The sequence below is a fragment of the Diuraphis noxia genome, unplaced genomic scaffold (assembly GCF_037042655.1).
Source record: "Diuraphis noxia isolate RWA-SAM2 unplaced genomic scaffold, SU_Dnox_SAM2 contig0003, whole genome shotgun sequence".
In the NCBI taxonomy this organism is placed as follows: Eukaryota; Metazoa; Arthropoda; class Insecta; order Hemiptera; family Aphididae; genus Diuraphis; species Diuraphis noxia.
The window spans coordinates 24,383,884-24,399,736 of NW_028301713.1; the positions used below are offsets into that span (position 1 = coordinate 24,383,884).

The 15,853-nt window shown below is 28.0% G+C and overlaps 1 protein-coding gene across 1 annotated transcript; it reads left to right on the forward strand.

The window, feature by feature from the left end:
- Positions 1-9,098: 9,098 nt before the first annotated feature.
- Positions 9,099-13,142, forward strand: LOC149057094 (uncharacterized). The gene is made up of 4 exons (XM_089223286.1): positions 9,099-9,102; positions 9,296-10,442; positions 10,908-11,292; positions 12,963-13,142. The coding sequence occupies exons 1-4, from the start codon at positions 9,099-9,101 to the stop codon at positions 13,140-13,142; spliced, it is 1,716 nt and encodes a 571-aa protein (XP_089079412.1).
- The last annotated feature ends 2,711 nt before the right edge of the window (positions 13,143-15,853 follow it).

The following is a 15,853-nucleotide window of genomic DNA, read 5'->3' on the forward strand; positions in this document are numbered from 1 at the left end:
ATGCAAACTGCAAAATAGCCTAGAAATAGTCATGGTAGTCATTTACATATTACATTACATCGAATCCAAAATTGGACGAGGTAGAATATTTTATTCATCGCACCTTACTGGAGTACCTACACTGTAGAAGGGTCAAAAATACTCGGAGGAAATTCTCATAAATATCCACTTATCATAGCTGGTGATTTCTACATCAACTTCACAGATACAAAATCAGAGCGACTAACAACGTTTCTCTTAGAAAAATCAAATTTACGCATGAATAATATGATCCACAACAATCTACTACAAAATATGGGACCAACATCAACGCCGTATTTTCCAGATATTTGGAGAAAATTAAATCTCAAACTTATGTTTCATATTTTAGTTATCATAGACCTATAGTTTCCATGACACAAATTCCTGAATAACCAGATTAAAAAATTTCAAATTATATTCTTATTTATTTAATATGCAATACCTTTATCGTGGCAGTCCCCGAGTGCCAGTTGTTTTTTTTTCTAGAGCATTGTAAGATTCACTATTTTGATTTATCCAAAGTTTATTACGTTTTTCATCGTTTGATAGTGGTGCATGTTCACATTTTACTAATTATTCACCATCTTCAACCCATTTGAGTATTGAGTATATTACTAATATGCCTTAAAATAGAAGTAAATTTCTTCAATAACAAATCTCCGTCGCTATGGTATGTTTGCGCAGACCACCATAAATGATTGCTAATACTGGCGTTACACAAAAACGCATCCAGATATTTTTTGTCTAATGTTTTCATACGTTTCATTAAACTTTTAGAAATATGCCATATGTCGAACTAATGTTCAATATTCGAATGATTTATACTCGTCACATCGAATACCCTTGTGTTTATCGGTAAGAAAAATATCTATTTTGCAATTGTCTTCATCAATTAATTCGTTAAGCAACGATCCACAAGCATAACGTTATAAATCACCTCGAACCATTAATTTTTGAACTAATTTAAAACTAATTATTTTCCTATCTGCACGTCCATCATTGAATAAGTACAATATTTTGCACAGAACCTAGGAGAGTCAAACTGTCCATCGCCCACAAGCAAAATTTTATTAGACCCATTGTTAAGTTCTTTTAAACTTTTTTTTTCTTTTTCCCAAACATTACAAATAACTGGCCCAATGTAAAGTTTTAAAAATTTATCATATACAGTTCTCGTAAAAAGTTAAGTTTCAAAGTATTACAAAATGCAGTCATTTGATTGAAAAGAATTCGCGACAATGCTAACGAAGCAGCTATTAATATATTACCTTCTGGTTGTTTACCATTCTTTTGTTGAGAATTCCATTGTAACGTATGTCCTTTTTCACATTTGGTTGTAATTGAGACTTGAGAGTAATGCATCTTGAAGATAATGTTTTTTTGCCACTACGGAAGAAGAACATTAACGGCACGTGTTATTAATTCAGATAAACACTACCAAATATAATAAAGCACGAATTATTACTAAATTTGTTTGAATCATCTGTAAGTTGTTGTGATTGGTCATTATGATATGATCACTTTCAGAAAATTCCTCAAACCATTCATCTTCTTCTGACGAATTATCTTCCGATGGCTGGTCAAACAATAATTTATTTACTTTGTCACGATGTAAAGAGTGATTTTTGATGTCACATTGTATACCGATATCATTTGTACCAAATTTTATTTATTTTTTTGAGTTTATTGTACTTGTAGAAGCGTTATCAAACTGCCGTCTACAGATTCACATTCTGTAATACATTTTTCGATGCTATTGCATGAATTATTTTTTTTTCGGTGTAATTACTTATTTTTGAATGAATTTAACATATTTGGCAATGTTGTTCTAGAAGAGCGTTGCGTTCGCAAGGTTACTATCCGTTCGGTTTAACGTTTGACTAGAACCATGTTGTGAAAAAATAGTAGGAAAAACACCAGCATTTAAATGAACAAGAATCTTAGAATTCGGCATAAGTTTTTGACGACGTAAATCAGATGGATTAAAATCATTTTTGGTAAAATGTTTTGAACACATTACAGCTGATTTTCCAGGAACAACATTTTTAACAACCGATTTTGTTATATTAGTTAAAGCAGTGTTTCTTACCTATATAATATGTACAAGATAGCACACATTTGTGACTATATGGGTGTATCTAACGACTAAAACTAATTAAACCATTAATATCTAAGGTACGCGGAGGTCATTGATAGGAGCGTGGTGAATATGATATTATAAATAATCAAACTATAAAAGTGTTATTACACGTCTCTTCTCGGAAAGGATTCGAAATTCACGAGAAAGGATATGAAACATACTAAGTTGAATCACGATACCCAAATTTCGATATGTAGGTAACAGGAAAGTCACCACCACCACCACAACCACCACTCTTAAAGACAAAATGATACATAAGAGAGACGAAGTAAAGAGATTGTCAGACAGTTACAGAATATGAAACAAATTGTTAGCCAAATAGGGTTATTGGGATAAGTAAGACATTTTGGAGGCAGGTCGTAAAATCACTCACAGTCTTAGCTATTAATTTTAGAGTCGGGTGGTAACACCACTCACCACATTGTGTTAACCATTATTGTATTTTTGTATTAAGTATAAAATAAACAAAATTTTATCCAAATACATCAAGTATTCATTTTCACGTTTATATGTATATCGGCGTCAGTTGGAACACAACAACAGATAATATATATTTATTAACGTTGAGCCGTTTTCGTTGGACTGTTTTGCTGATTGGAATTTTGGAGCGTTATGTCAACGTTGGGATAGCTAGTCATCTGGGCATATATTATATGGACTCTATGACAGTTTTTTGTTAAATTAGTTGTACTTAGAAACCTTTTTTGGTTGTGCTTTTTTGTAAGCAGAGCAACCCTACCAATTTGCGGTATGATTTTTTTTTGGCTTATGGCCTCATCTGTTCTATCCTCTTCACCGCATTTTACACACAGACATTTTTTGTAACAGAAATTGGTAAATATATGGTCAAAAGACTGCCAGTTTTTACACCTAGGTACATTTTTTTTTTGACTGTTATATTTTAATTTTATGATAAAATAGACAAGATAGACTATCTAACTTGTAAATATCTTTATTACTTTCTTGTGGGACGAAGTCCACGAAAAAAAAAGGTTATCTTATAAGCTCATTTTTGTTTTTTTTTTCATTTTTGGGATTTAGCTTTTTTAAATTTAAATTTTTGAGATATGGTATGCAGACAAATCTTAGATAGATCCCTTTTAATTTCCCACATTCTAGTTTGTGGATGCAATCCACTTATTACGAAGCAAAATTTTTTTTTGTCTTTCAATTATTGATATTTATGGAACTCAATTTTGTTAGTTTCAAGAAATTTTAATGTTCACATATAAAATGGTGTTCATCCTGTATTGAGATTTTTATGTCACCGTTACCGAAATTTTTCAGTTGCTATTCATTGCCAGTGGCTTCTTTGACAAGTTAAAACAGTAATTAAGTTCTGCGTACCGTTAACACCATTCGCTGTAATTGGTAGTGTATAATATATTTTTGGTTCTGATTTGATGATATTATTATTATCTTTTGATGCGATTTTTCGGTGAGCATGAACAATTTTCTGAACTGTGGCCCGTTTTTTCATATGTATTTATATTGTTTAAGTTTTTATTGATAATAATATTTTTAGTATTAATATTACTCACTTGAATGACACGTAGTTAGCTTTGTAATTACGCTTGTAAACTCGCTTGTAATTTGATTACAAGATTGTTTAATGTTTCATTTTCATTTTGTGTGCGTTCAGAAGTTCTGGTAAATTAAACTTTGTGTTGATTCCGTGTGAAAATTCACCGTCAAACCCATTATACGATGACGAACTGAGCCGCCATTTACGATGGTTTAAATCATTTTTGTTAGACCATTTGATACTTTTGCGTAATGTTTAAGCAAATACATCATATTATAGAGATATTTAATTTCAATTTAATATACATTTCCCATACCTTGACTAACGGGAGGGAGCTAACGTGTTATTCATTTGACATAAAAAAAACAACTATTTATATCACATAGCAATTATATACTCAGCAAATATAATTTCTATCTAATCAACCTACTAAAAAAATATACATAATATATATATATACAATTTATTGATCAAGCAAAATAAAATTATTATAGTATTGGATTATTTTAATTTTATTAATATTTATGTATACAATCAATAATATTTGTTTAAAAATGTTTAACTATTAATGCATTATTTTAAAATCAACCGATAAATGCTGAGTTATTTCCACTGTCAATTTATTCAGTTAAGTTTATATGTCGATTAAAAAAATAATCACTTGTCAAGGTTAAACATTAACCAAAAATGTCTTTTTAGCTTAATTTTAACTTTTAAATAAATTTAAATGGCGTGTGTGTAACAGTGTGCAGAGCGCCAACTGTCGTAAATATACAACAAACGCTGTGGTTATGTAGGTAACACTATCGTGGATTCGGTGCTGAATGCCCCTGCAACAATTGAATCTTTTGGCTGGTTACTAGAAACCACAATATCGGTGACCGTGAGTTGCCACCATTTTACATCGTGTATTCTTCGTGTATCGTGAGGGTAATACGGATAGCATGGTCATTTCATCATTTGTGAGTTTGTGAAATAATCTAATTACGACGCTACTATTCACCGTTTAGCATAATGTCAAAGAAAAGGTATGTACTTGGCACAATAGCAATTACTAAATTAAGAAATAATCATTTTATCTCGTATTATTTTTCTGTTTGAAAAACATATTCAGTGCTTTTTCGGCCATTTTGTTTTTATTATTATGTATGATTTTATTTAAATAATTCAACGATCTGTAGTTTTTTAGTTTTATTTTTTTTTTAATTTTCGAAATTATTAGTTTTATTTTACTAGCCCACGTAATTATTGCGTGCATCTGCGATGAAGTAATTTGCAAGATGATAAAATATTAAAATTAAAAACAGAATGCCGTCAATACTAACACTTATTATATGAGTGGAATTTATTTTATTTGGTGTAATTAATTATTTATATAAGCTCGTATCTGGTATACGGAGTTCAACGATGTTACAATTTGTACCATAGCAAAAAAATTTATGCAAATAAAAATATGATTTAATTAAATAAACATAACATAATAATATTATATATAATTATAGTACCTATAGTAATTATATTATATACTTAAGAAAACAAAACTTAACATCAGCATAATATACATATTATATGATATTATGTTTAGACATACAGACTTTTAAAAATTGTATTGATACACACATTAACACCAAGATTATTAACTATTTTATGTATTGCCTTTTTTATTTAATTTTTTATTAATTATATTATTGGTATTATTGGATTGACTTTCACCTATTTTTTTATTAGATTCTTTACTTTGTTATTTAATTTGTTGAAAATGATTATTTGAGCAGTTAAGAAAGTTTTTTAAGTGTGCGGTTTAGGTTTTGTATATGGATTTAATTATAATTTGCCTAATTTATAATTTATAAATAGATAATATATTCATTATTTGTATGGTTGAAATTCAACCATTGAATAATCTGAATTATTGAATACATCTGATGGGTACCTATTTTAATGCTAAGGAGTATGCAACTTTTACAATAATTTTTTGTCTAATATGAAATGTATTAATGTCTGTTCTGTTAGTGCCTCCCCAACATGTTATGCCATATAATAATAGAGTTACCTACATAGTGTCTTGTAAATATATTTTATAAATCAAATTTCATAAAATAATACAGTTAAGATCCTCATTTCATTTTCAATATTAGTGTTTGTGTTCTGACCATTTTAGGTTAAAGTCTATTGTCACTCCTAAATATTTGAATGATAATTCCATTTTAATTGGTTTACCACTACAATGGTCTTTTGGTATGATCTATACATATTGCATGGGTTTAATAATTTTAATTCAGTGCCTAATAAAATTATTATCATTTTGTAATTTTATACTTGTAGGTTAGGTACGATCTAAAGCACAACATTATTTTAATTATTTAATATAGTTAACTTCTACAATAGTTTTTATTGGTTTTATAAAAATTAAGTCACTAGTAAAACATTGCGAGTTCAGTTCATTCCAGTTTAATATACATCAAAAGTTTTTGAATTTATCTAACTAGAATTTATTATTAATAAAATTTGAAAAAAAATATTTAGAACTTCAGCCATAATAGTTTTTCATTAACTAAAATAGTATCTGTGTTGTTACTGTTTATAGATAATTTAATTTTTAGTTATATTTGAGCGTAACACATTATTATTTATAAATTTCCATGTTTTTTTTTTCTAATTTCAAAATGCCCATTTTTATTTGAATATTGGAGAACATATAACATATTCCTTCTTTTTATTAGGCATTAATTATAAAAGGTTTCTGTACTTAATGTAAAATTTTATTAATTTACAATTAAAAAGGTATTTTTTTTGTAATTTGATGAAGTTTCTCCCTAGCCCTACAAGTAAACCATAAGTAATTCCATTTATTAATTATTTTAATTTATAGTTTTTACTTATCAAGGACCTAGGTACTTGTTTTGTGTAGGTAGTATACAGTGTATCATTTCCTTCAAATATATAGTAAACATGTTAATTGAACTATAAACATAGTTCACCCCCAAAGCCTCAATTCAACATTATGTATTCATAACATTTTGTTTGAACAACATTATCTCTACATAAAAAAAATAGTCTACCTACTAGTTTTAGAAAGTAAAATTCTTATTATTAATATGCGATATACACCTACGGTTTGTTTAGCACTTTATTTATTTTATATTGTATTTATTGTAATTACATAATTATAAATCATATTTTAAAATTACATTATTTTCTATTAATTTATATAACTTCTAAAAATGAATTTTATCGATTATTTGGTCTTATCACACATGCCCTTAAAAAAAAATCTTTTTTTAACAACGAAAAAAATATATAGATAATTACACCTAAGAATATAATATTAATGACAATACCTAGTAATAATCAGAACAAGAATTTATGTTTTATTTTATTTTTATAAACAGTTATAAACGCATTAAAAATGTTAACATAAAACATCAATTCTCATTACATAATGAAATAATGGTAATAATCCTATTAATAATCAGTACAAAACATCATTAATACATTTTGTTTTGTTTAGTACTTTATTTTATATTGTATTTATTGTATTTACATAATTATAAATCATATTATAAAATCACATTATTTTCTATTTATTTATATAACCTCTAAAAATGAATCTTATCAACTATCTGGTCTTATCACACACCTACAATCTGTTCTCCTTGCTCTCGATTACCACTTTTGCATACCTACCTAGAAAATTGAAATGAATTTTGTTAAGAATTACTTTTGCCAAGAATAAAGATAATAATACATCATCTTACTTTCCTTTAATAATATCATATTTCTAATTACTAATTAGTATTAACCAATGAGTTACTCATTTACTCAGTTACTCATCAATTCAATCTCCTCTGGAAGTTACAATTATGTTTTGTTTGATACATCAGGGATAAATAATATCCATTTAGTAGATTATTATTTTGACTTACATACCTTAAATGTGAACATTGTATTTCTATTCTCATGCTGATAAATGATTTTTTTTTCAGAACACGAAAGCATCCGTTCACCAAAAGAAATATTGATGGCGTATTTAAAAATGCTTTTTTAAACCCATGTGTAGTTTTTATAACAAAACTAACCGCAGAAGACATAGCAAAATATAAAACGTAAGTTAATTTATATTTATTTACGAGTAGGTACTCTAGATAATACAACAATGCATTGAGATGAACGAAACTGAAGCCAATTTTTTTTAAATTTAACGTATTCATAGCATATTTGAATTTTTTTTCCAAAGTAAACTTTTCGAAATATATAATTTTGATAAAATATGACGAATAAAAAAAAATGTATATTCACACCCACAATATTTTCACAATATTTTTTTTTTATAAGAGCCCATTTTAACCAGTTCATATATCAGTTCAGTATAGATAATCGATCCAAGTTGAGTTTCTGGCTGGATTGTCTTTTTTTTCGATCACAACATTTTCCTTGAACTTGCAATCAATTTAAAAAATCGTAATTTAAGAAGTAACAATATATGTATAGTATAATGCAAATGAACAGTGGCGTACACAGCTATTTTCAATGGGGAGGGGGGGGGGCTTACATATAAAATATTATATATATATTTTTCATATTAATCATTTTTTTGTACCTAGGTCCTAGGTTGATAATATAATGTATTAAATATTTACCTGTTTCCTCCGAGTTAAATGTATCACAAATTAGTGATGATTCTTCTTCTGCTATTGGAATAGCAGGCACGGGACTTCTTTTATTCGTATTAGTAGAAAAATATTCGTTTATTCTTTTCATTTTTATATAAAATATTTAAACAGTAAGTACAATTTATTAAACGTCCAAGCGTCAGAAATTGGATTGAAAACTGAGAAATAGATTCTATACTATAGTGTTAGCGATACTGCGATAGCTATTAAGGCATATTATATCGGATTAACAGATCTATAAATATTCTACGATTGTCGACCCTCATGTTTGTGTTTAAACAAATTTCCCGATAATTTCATTAATTTGTAACAAGTTATCAATAATATCTACAATAGGTTTATTACGACGGTCTTCTCGCCGTACATTTTTAAACGAAACTCGATTGTGACGGTAACACTGAAATTCCCTTAATTTAATTTTGTATTTATTTTTATTAGTACAATTGATTTTTTTTTTAAATTGTCATCATTTTTATTATACATTTTTACGTAATTACGTAAATTGAAAAAATACTAAAGGGGGGGGGGTGGTTGAACACCCCCCTCCGTGTGTACACCACTGCAAATGAATATTAAAATATGATAATAATGACAATAAACATTTCGATTAAACCATATCTTAAATACCTAGTAGGACGGATATATCTCACATTTCATCACAGCCTGTCAACTTATTTATTAAGCATTTGTTTAAGCTCAATTTTGGAAAAATTCGTTTCTTCACCAATGTGTTAAAATTATGAGTAATTTATACTTTCAATAAATAATTATAAAGAAACCCTTTAGAATCTATATTTAAACATAAATAATACATTTTACGATACATGGATATTTAAATATTTAAATACTCCATTTCAAAATACATATAATATATGTTTATAATTTTTATTAATTTCAGGAGCTCGATTAAAAATAAGAATATTTTATCCAAAAAAGTTAGTAATATATCTAATATATCTGAAAGTGATGAAAGGCCTAAAGACGATTTAAAGTTGAAGAGTGATAAAAAGTCTAAAGCTAATAAAACAAATAAATACAATAATATATCTACAGTTGACGAGTCTCCTAATAAAAAGCCGAAGGTGGATACAAATAGAATCGATAATTCATCAGATAAAAATGTTAAACCGACGATCAAACTAGTTGATCCTAGGACATTGTTTAATGATGAAGATCGATATTTAATTGCTAAACCCTCTACAAGCAGACCTAAGACACCCTTATGTAGTGCGAAAGTAAATGGAGTTAAATCAGCTTTAAATGAAAAAAATCCTGTTACATTGAACTTAAATGAAATTGAGAAATTACATAAAAAATATTTTAGCAAATTCGTTCAAGATTCTATTGTGGTTATTGCAAATATAATCATCGTAATTTTAAAATCTAACGAATATCACACAGAACAAAAACGTGAATCTTCGAAGAAAAGTTCTGAATATCAAAAACTTAAAGAAATATGTGATGCCAAACAATTTTACGAAAGAAATAATAAAATTTTAGATATAAAATTAAAGAAAATTTTCATAGACGCTACATCATTTTTTGCAGAATCAGAGTTTAATTCAGCATTTATTATGTTTTTTCTAAGTATATTTAGTGTACTTCAAGTTTTGGATCGGCAAAGATTCAAAAGAGGTGATATCGTAAAACTGATAGAATTATTACAGAAAAGTTCGATAATAAGTGAGAATAACCATCCCAACATTTTTTCAATGCTCCATTCAAAAACGTTTAATCTTGACTGCATGAATGTAAGGCTTATAATTGAAGATAGCCAGGATACTGATCCTGGAGTCACCGATCGTATGCCATTGTACTTTGTAAAAACAACAAGCGGCAAATATTTTCAAGAAGTTATTGATGCTGTTACCAGCAGTGATTCGAACAAAAATCTAGCATCATTAATCGATATTGCAATTTTTCAATGTTGCATTAATTCAGGATTAAAAGATCCTGTAGATTCATTACCTGTTCAACAATCAAATGGTAAAATACTAGCGACACAAATTATTCAGAGTCCTATCAACTCTGATAAAACAATCAAGCACTTATTATCAAACAGCAATACAGATGTAACTTATCCGTAAGTTTTTTAAGAAAAAAATCTTATAAATAACTTTTATGAACCGTTAAGTTTCCATACTTTATTTGATTTAGATAAGATTTTAGTATATTTTGAGCTCCAAAATATCAATGCTATCTAATATAATAGATTCATACTATCAAGGACTTCAATAACATTGTAAATATAGTGTATATTAATTCAATATATACATACATATAACCAGACATTTTTACTTTCTAGGATATAATGAATCTTAATAAATTGTTGGAATATTATTTTAATATTGCCAAGTACTCGTTATAATTTTCTTTCGATAACAGGATAATTTGTTATTAATATAGTTAATACTATTATTTCATTAAATATATACGCAATATACATTTTTGCATACACTATTTAAACATGTTAAACTGCTTACTGGACTATAAAAAATTTATTGTTATTATTTATTCCAGTATTAATTACTTATTTTTATATTTTTAGAGTTACGCCTGTGATAAGAGGTAATAAGTCCTCAACCATCGGGAATACCACAATAGAATCATCAATTCAGAGCCAGCCATTGAACTACCTCTACACTTCCCAAACTTCTACATTAAAAAAGAAAACTTCTGAATCTTGGGCTTCTAAAGTGATACCGATTAAAAAATGTATTGTTGCTCCGCCAACTATTTCCAATATTCCCTTAGTGCAAGTAACAGCATCATCATCTCAAAATTCAACAACAATGTCATTTGTTTCTGTCCAACATCCAATTCAGAATAATGAATTCGCGGGAAACACTCTTCTTCAAAGAGCTGAAATTAACACAATTCTAATTGATAATAAACCCCATAAATTGCTTAAGGTGCCATCAGGTCAAACGAAAGTAGTTTTTACACCAACTATTTCCAATAATTGTTCGTTGCAAATAACAAATGTGTGGTCAGACGCTGTAACATCGACGCCAGGTCAAACGAGAGCAACGGACAATGATACTTATGTATTATACAAACAACCATCAGCCGATATTATAATAAAAGTATTTAAAACTTATCAATTTATGGTTTTTTACAATCTCTTAACAATACTTATAATAATAATATAATTATTAAAATAACATTGTATTATATTATCATGGGTAACTATTTTTTATAAATCTGCGCTTTAAAACAAATTTAAAATATTGAAGGTATCTATAAAATCTGTTAAAATGCTGTACTAATTTATTGTTTTATGTTATTTTTGAAAAATCCATGTTAAACGTACTAGTATTGATTAATGATTTAACAATAGTTGTATTTTTTTTTTTTAGTTAGTTATCATATTTAAATTACTTTGATTTTCATCGTCAGCATATTTTCTGGTGAGAAAATGAATCTAATAGGTATTTTGATGAGGAGGGGGTTAAAAGTAAATATTCTTAATAGTTTTATAAAGCGTCAAGAAAAACAATCAATAACAATTTCAAAACAGGTTGATTTTTTTTAGTTCAAAATAATAATAACAAGTGCAAGATAATGTTGAGTTTTCTTTTTTAAAATTATTGCCGATAAAAATTGTTTGCGGTCGAAAACCTTGAAGATGTAACAACGTTCCTCACTAGTCATTATTAGTGGGAATTAGAATAAAAGTTTATGTTAATTCATAGTATTTTTTACGAACGTCTAAATATCATTTTGAAAAATAAATATCAAATTACGAAAATTGGTAAATTATTTAGAGCCATAAATGTTCTTTGTATATCTAAAATTTGACATTTTTAATTTTTAGAAGCGTTTTAAAGTTATTTATTCACCAGTTAAATAAGAAATTCTCACCAAGTGATTACCTTAATCTGTTGTCATTCAAGAACTTCTAATTGTAGGTACTTGATATTTTCATCAAATTTTTATCTTATCATTTTAAATACGTATTCAAATTTCAATATTTCAATATTTTGAGTTAATAATAGACGTTATTTGAAATTTTTTTACTTTTTAATTCTATGAATATAAATAAAATTTTATTCATTAGGTCAAAAAATTTGATAATTTAATTAAAATGCCGCATATGTTGTAATATACTATTTCATAAATATTTTTTTTTCTAGTGCTCCGTGAAATATTGTAACAGCCCTGCAAAAATAATGTGCAATCGATGTAAATTGGCGAAATACTGTTCCGTAAAGTGTCAAGTAAGAATATTTGAATATATCTGTTAAACAACTATACAGTTGTTACTTATTATACCAACTAATAACTTTTTTCTTCTTTTAGACACTTGATCGGTTTGAACATAAACGTCTGGATGACTGTGAATAGCTGAAAAACAAAAGGCAGACTCGATCTAAAACTTATCCATTATATATTATATGTTTAAATAATTTAAATGTGGCATAATATTGAGTTATTCTTGAAAATATATTTACTAAAATAAAAATGCATAATCTAGTATAACTTAATAATTTTGGGTTTTTGTATACTTTTTTTTTTCCAGAGAGTGAGCACAAAAATAAAGAACTGATTCTTGGTTAGGTTAGGTTTATAAATAATATATTTGTTTATCTGTTTTAATAAGGTACTAATAGAGGGGAAAATTCCAGAAGATTGGAGAAAAAGTTTTAGTGTACCAATATTTAAAGAAAAGGGAGACATACAAGATTGTGGGAATTATAGAGGAATAAAGTGTATGAATTATAGTATGAAGATTCGGGAAAAAGTTATAGAGAAGAAAATGAGAAGTGAGACATCAATATAAGAAAATCAGTTTGGTTTCACGCCATTGTAAAAATAATAAAAAGCTATGCATGGTGTTAATATATTTGCGTATGACAGAGTGCTAACAGAAGTTTTAAAGAAGATAGTTGTTCCAAAAATGTACATAAATAAAAGGATCGAGTACTTGTGTCCACAGTGTGTGTGAAGTAACAGAAGATTTTAATATAGGATTAGGTGTGTATCAGGCTTTAGCTCCAAGCCCTTACTCATTCTCTATGGAAATGAATTAAATTTTTAAAGAGATACAGGGTGAGATACCTTAGTGTATGTTGCTTGCTGATGATATAGCTTTGGTATGAGAAAATCTGGATGATCTAATAATAGGTTGGACGAGTGAAGGTTAGCCTTTGAATAAAAGGAATTGAGGATTAGTAGAAATAAAACAGAGTTTATAGAGCATGTATTTTGAGGAATACACCGAGAAGTTGAAGGGATGATGAGACCAATGATAATAGGTGTTGATATGATAGGTGAATTCGATAGCTTTAAATATTTAGGATCGTTTCTAGAAAAGGGCGGGGGCTTTGGCATGAATATACAACATAGGATTAAGTTTGGGTGAATGAAATGAAGAGAAGTGTCGGGCGTGTTATGTGATAAGAGAATTCCAAAGAGTTTGAAACGAGAATTTCACAAGCGTAGTGTGAGACTAACCATAGTATATGGTTCGGAGTGTTGGACAGTTGACGGAAGGATATAACAGAGTATGAGTGTGTAGGAAATGAGAATACTGAGACGGATGATGAATATATTGTATGTTGCGTAATATATGCATATGGATGCGAAAACCATAAACGAATGCACAATTTATAGTAATAGGTGATATGAATATCGATATCAGAGGAAAGGTAAATAACGAGTATTTAGACACTATAGCCCAGGGGATGGGTACAGTTGTAAACTGTAGTTAGGCCACAGATTATATAAAACCAGATGGTGCACTCCCTATTCGGCCCATGTAATTCTCAAAAATGCGAAAAATCAAAACCTACCTCAAATCAGTGTCACCACGGATAGGGAAAATAAGGCTTTATTATAAATTATTGTTTATTAACTACGCATCACTGACTTTTTTGACACTGTTCAGCCGTTGTACCACAGATCATATAAATATATATTTAAATATATAGTAATATAATGTATATTTAAACAGTGGCGTGGCGAACTCGAATATTTTCAGAGGTAAGTATATTTTGCGATACCCACCCACCCATCAACCATAATTTTGTCTCTCAATTGAAAATAGAGTGGTGGGGGGGGAGGTGATTGCTTTCACAGACAATTGTACTTATTATGTAGGTATTATTACCAAATAATGGTTAGTAACCACTGCCTACTGGATACTAGCTTTCGTTTATATCAATATTAGACAATATTAAAATATCATTTTCTGTGTTATTTTCCTAAATTCGTTATTATGAATTTAAATTATTTCCCATTCACCCAGTGTCACCCATCACCCACCAAAAAAACTGAGAGGCGGCCGCCTCTCGATTACCCACATCGCAACGCAACCGTATTTAAATATATAGTAATATAATATACATTTAAATATATAATACCGAATTACCGTTATTGGTTTGCTGCTCATTGCTCAACGTACGCGGTATGCTGAGTGTGAATTTTTTTATTTATTAAACTTTTTTATTTAATCTTCATAATTTATTTTTGCACCAATTATTTTATATTTATTTAATAATAAAGAAAATATTTTTCATATCTGATTCTGTAAGATGCCCGATTTTTGATATCTGTAAAACTTAGTATAATATTTCATGTTAAACCATGCCCGTTTAGTTAGCTTTTCAAATTATTTTTTGGACGTAAAATTTAAAAATTAAAAATCGGGCTTCTTACGGAATCTGATTTTAATCTTCTCTACCTATAATTTTTTTTATTTATTTATCTTTTTTGTATTGAACTTGTGAAGAATATTATAATAAATGAGTTAACACTCCTGCCACAGACCAACATTTGTTTTTATTGTCTTTGTGATGTACACAGTAAAATATTTTTAAATTGTGTAACAGAGTCACTATTTCTTGAAGTGTAAATAAAAATATCGAAAAAGATAAAACAAATTTAGTATTCTGGAATAATATGCACAAAAAAGTATTTTAAATATTTAAAAATCACTTCTCAAAAAATGTTGGGGAAGTATTTATGTGCTTAACATGATTATCTGTTTTAAAGTTTTAAAAAATACAAGTAGATTTGATAAACGTAAGCCCGAAGATTATAACAGACTAATCCATATATTGAATTAAAGCTACGCAAAATTTTAGATGATTTTTGGAATTCCATTAGCATTGAGCCATTGACGCTCAAAGTACATATAATATAATATTATTATGTATTAAATATTATTTGATACAATAATTAAAAATGATGGTAAAAGTTGTTGTACATTAATTTATTTCTCTTATGTGACCATACTGATTTGAGGTAGGTTCGTGTTATCAGTAAATCGAAGAAGTGCACCATCTGGTTTTATAAGGAGCGTTTAAATAAGGAATGCACCGCTCATGGTACGCATGCGCAATATAGTATCGTCCGCATAATGTAGATATTAGATAACATGTTGATTATCGAATGGAACTTTGAAATTATAATATTCAATATGATCATTGTAAAAGATCTAAAGAATTTTAAAATTAAAAACTATTTTTGGTCAAAAGTGTCATTCGTTTT